Source organism: Rhincodon typus, unplaced genomic scaffold, assembly GCF_021869965.1.
Source record: "Rhincodon typus isolate 14 unplaced genomic scaffold, sRhiTyp1.1 hic_rhity00000560, whole genome shotgun sequence".
NCBI classification, from domain to species: Eukaryota; Metazoa; Chordata; class Chondrichthyes; order Orectolobiformes; family Rhincodontidae; genus Rhincodon; species Rhincodon typus.
Genome location: NW_025966198.1, coordinates 53,999 through 56,000, shown reverse-complemented (window position 1 = coordinate 56,000; position 2,002 = coordinate 53,999). Strand labels below are relative to the sequence as shown.

The 2,002-nt window shown below is 39.5% G+C and overlaps 1 protein-coding gene across 1 annotated transcript in view; it reads right to left on the bottom strand.

Moving 5' to 3' along the window:
• Window positions 1-3: 3 nt before the first annotated feature.
• LOC125488362 (flocculation protein FLO11-like) overlaps window positions 4-2,002 on the bottom strand; it is a gene marked incomplete at its 3' end in the record, with an annotated part of 53,126 nt that continues 51,127 nt past the window's right edge. The window contains exons 2-3 of the mRNA XM_048621354.1: window positions 605-1,997; window positions 4-83 (exon numbers count right to left, since the gene is read on the bottom strand). Of these exons, the coding sequence (XP_048477311.1) occupies window positions 4-83; window positions 605-1,997 (1,473 nt within the window). The remainder of the gene's footprint in view (window positions 84-604; window positions 1,998-2,002) is intronic.

Below are 2,002 nucleotides of genomic sequence, written 5' to 3'. Positions count from 1 at the left end.
AGATGAGGGGTTCTCTAGCTTTATATCCCAGGTTCTGTTTAACCAAAGGATCAAATTGATTTCCCGTTGTGGTGAATCTGAACCTGGAGCCGAAGAGGGAAAAATGAGGCACAGAATGCATTGCAGTAATGTCACATATTACACACAAATTGGGGCTTCATTAGTGAACAGTTCAGCTGATTTTTTTTTTCTCAACTTCCTCTATTTTGCCACAACCTTTAGCTTGTGATGGGCTGCACCTTCAACAATGTGATACCTATTCTTCTCTTGTAAGCCCCAATAATGCTATTTGACAATGGGCAATTTCACAAAGCTTTTCCATTCCTGACATTGACACATGGTAACTTAAGCAGAGATCATCATCAATTAAAAGCAAGACAAATTATTGGCTTTATCCCTCCTCATTGTAGAAATATTGGGATTAGTCTCACTGCCTTAGAGTCACACTATCTGAGATCTGAAGAACATCTAGCTACTCAGCTATTGGATTGATTGCAAGCTTTATGTTATATTTTGAGAAGGACTAACAAGCTGTTAGAAAATACAAAACAAGAACAAAGCAGTGATATCCCATAAACAATTTGCAACAGTAAAGGTCACATACTTAGCACAACATTGGTGTTGTTGTTTCCATTTTGACACAGATTTCCATAAATAAAAGGTGGACAATGGCATACACAATGGTCTTCTGTTGTGGCACTTGAGTTACACATTCCTCCATTTAGGCATGTGCATTTTCTGCAGTAGTCTATGGTTGTAGCCATCGTAGAGTTTGTGGGATTTGGATGAGAAGTAATTGGCAATGTAAAATTAGCAGAGGTGATGGGAACAATTCTAGTTATGGTAGTTTCAACAGTTGAATATGAAGTTGTTTGTTTTATCTTCTTGGGAGTGGAAGAGGAAATAAGTGGTTTGGAAGTAGTCATATCAGGCTGAGTATGAGTAAAAGTCAGAAACGTAGTTTTTCCATAAGATGTAGATCTGGTGGACCTTTGAGGAACAGAAACAATGGGTCTGCTTTTTTTATATGATGTTGACTGCATTAAAGGAGAGCCCTCCGTTGGGAAAGTTGTCAAATGTGATTGGTTTGGACTGGTTCTTCCTATTGGCAAAACTGAAATTGGCGTAGAAGATGTTTTTTTGCTGCCTGCAGAAGAAACAACAGGGAAGGCTGATTCTTCAGAATGAAAAGTAACTGATTTGGAAGTGACATGAGATGAGGTGTTTGTTTCTGCAGTGGACGATTGCAGAGATGTGAACGTAGATTTGGATGCTGTACTGAACATTTCTGTAGTGGAATGAAAAGCAGAGGGAGAAACAATTGGCAATTGTTTTGATGTAGAACCAGAAGAGAATGATCTTGGTGAAACAGTAGACGAATATTTGGTTGAAGTAGTAGATGATTGTTGTGCAGATTCTACATGGACAACTGATGAAGACAGTGAGGATGGTATGGGTGTTGCTGTAGTATGTAATGAACTTGCATGTATTGAGTGGATTCCAGATGAGGATGTTGCCAATGATGACATTTGTGTGGTTGTCAGATGGGTCTCTGATGAAGACATTGTCACTGATGATGTTTGTGCTGCTGAAGGATACATTTCTGATGATGTCTCAGTTATTGGTGAGCGTTGGGTATGGACTGCATGGGATTCTGAAGAAGGCTCAGTTATTGATGAGAGCTGTGATGTTGATGGACTGGATTCTGGTGTAGATGGAGTCACTGATGATGGCCGTGAAGATGAATGCACTTCAGCTGAGGACGATGCTATTGATAGCAATTCTTTTCCAGTTGAATAGTTCTCTGATGAAGTCTGTGTCACAGCTGACACATGTGTAGTTGAGGTATATAGTTCTGATGAAGTCTTAGTTATTGACGATACTTGTGTGATTGTTGGATTGCTTTCTGATGATGACACAGTTTCGAAAGGCAAATTAGTTCTTAAATGTGTTATTGATGATGTCTCAGTTACTGGTGACGCTGGTGCTTCTCTTGAAGTGG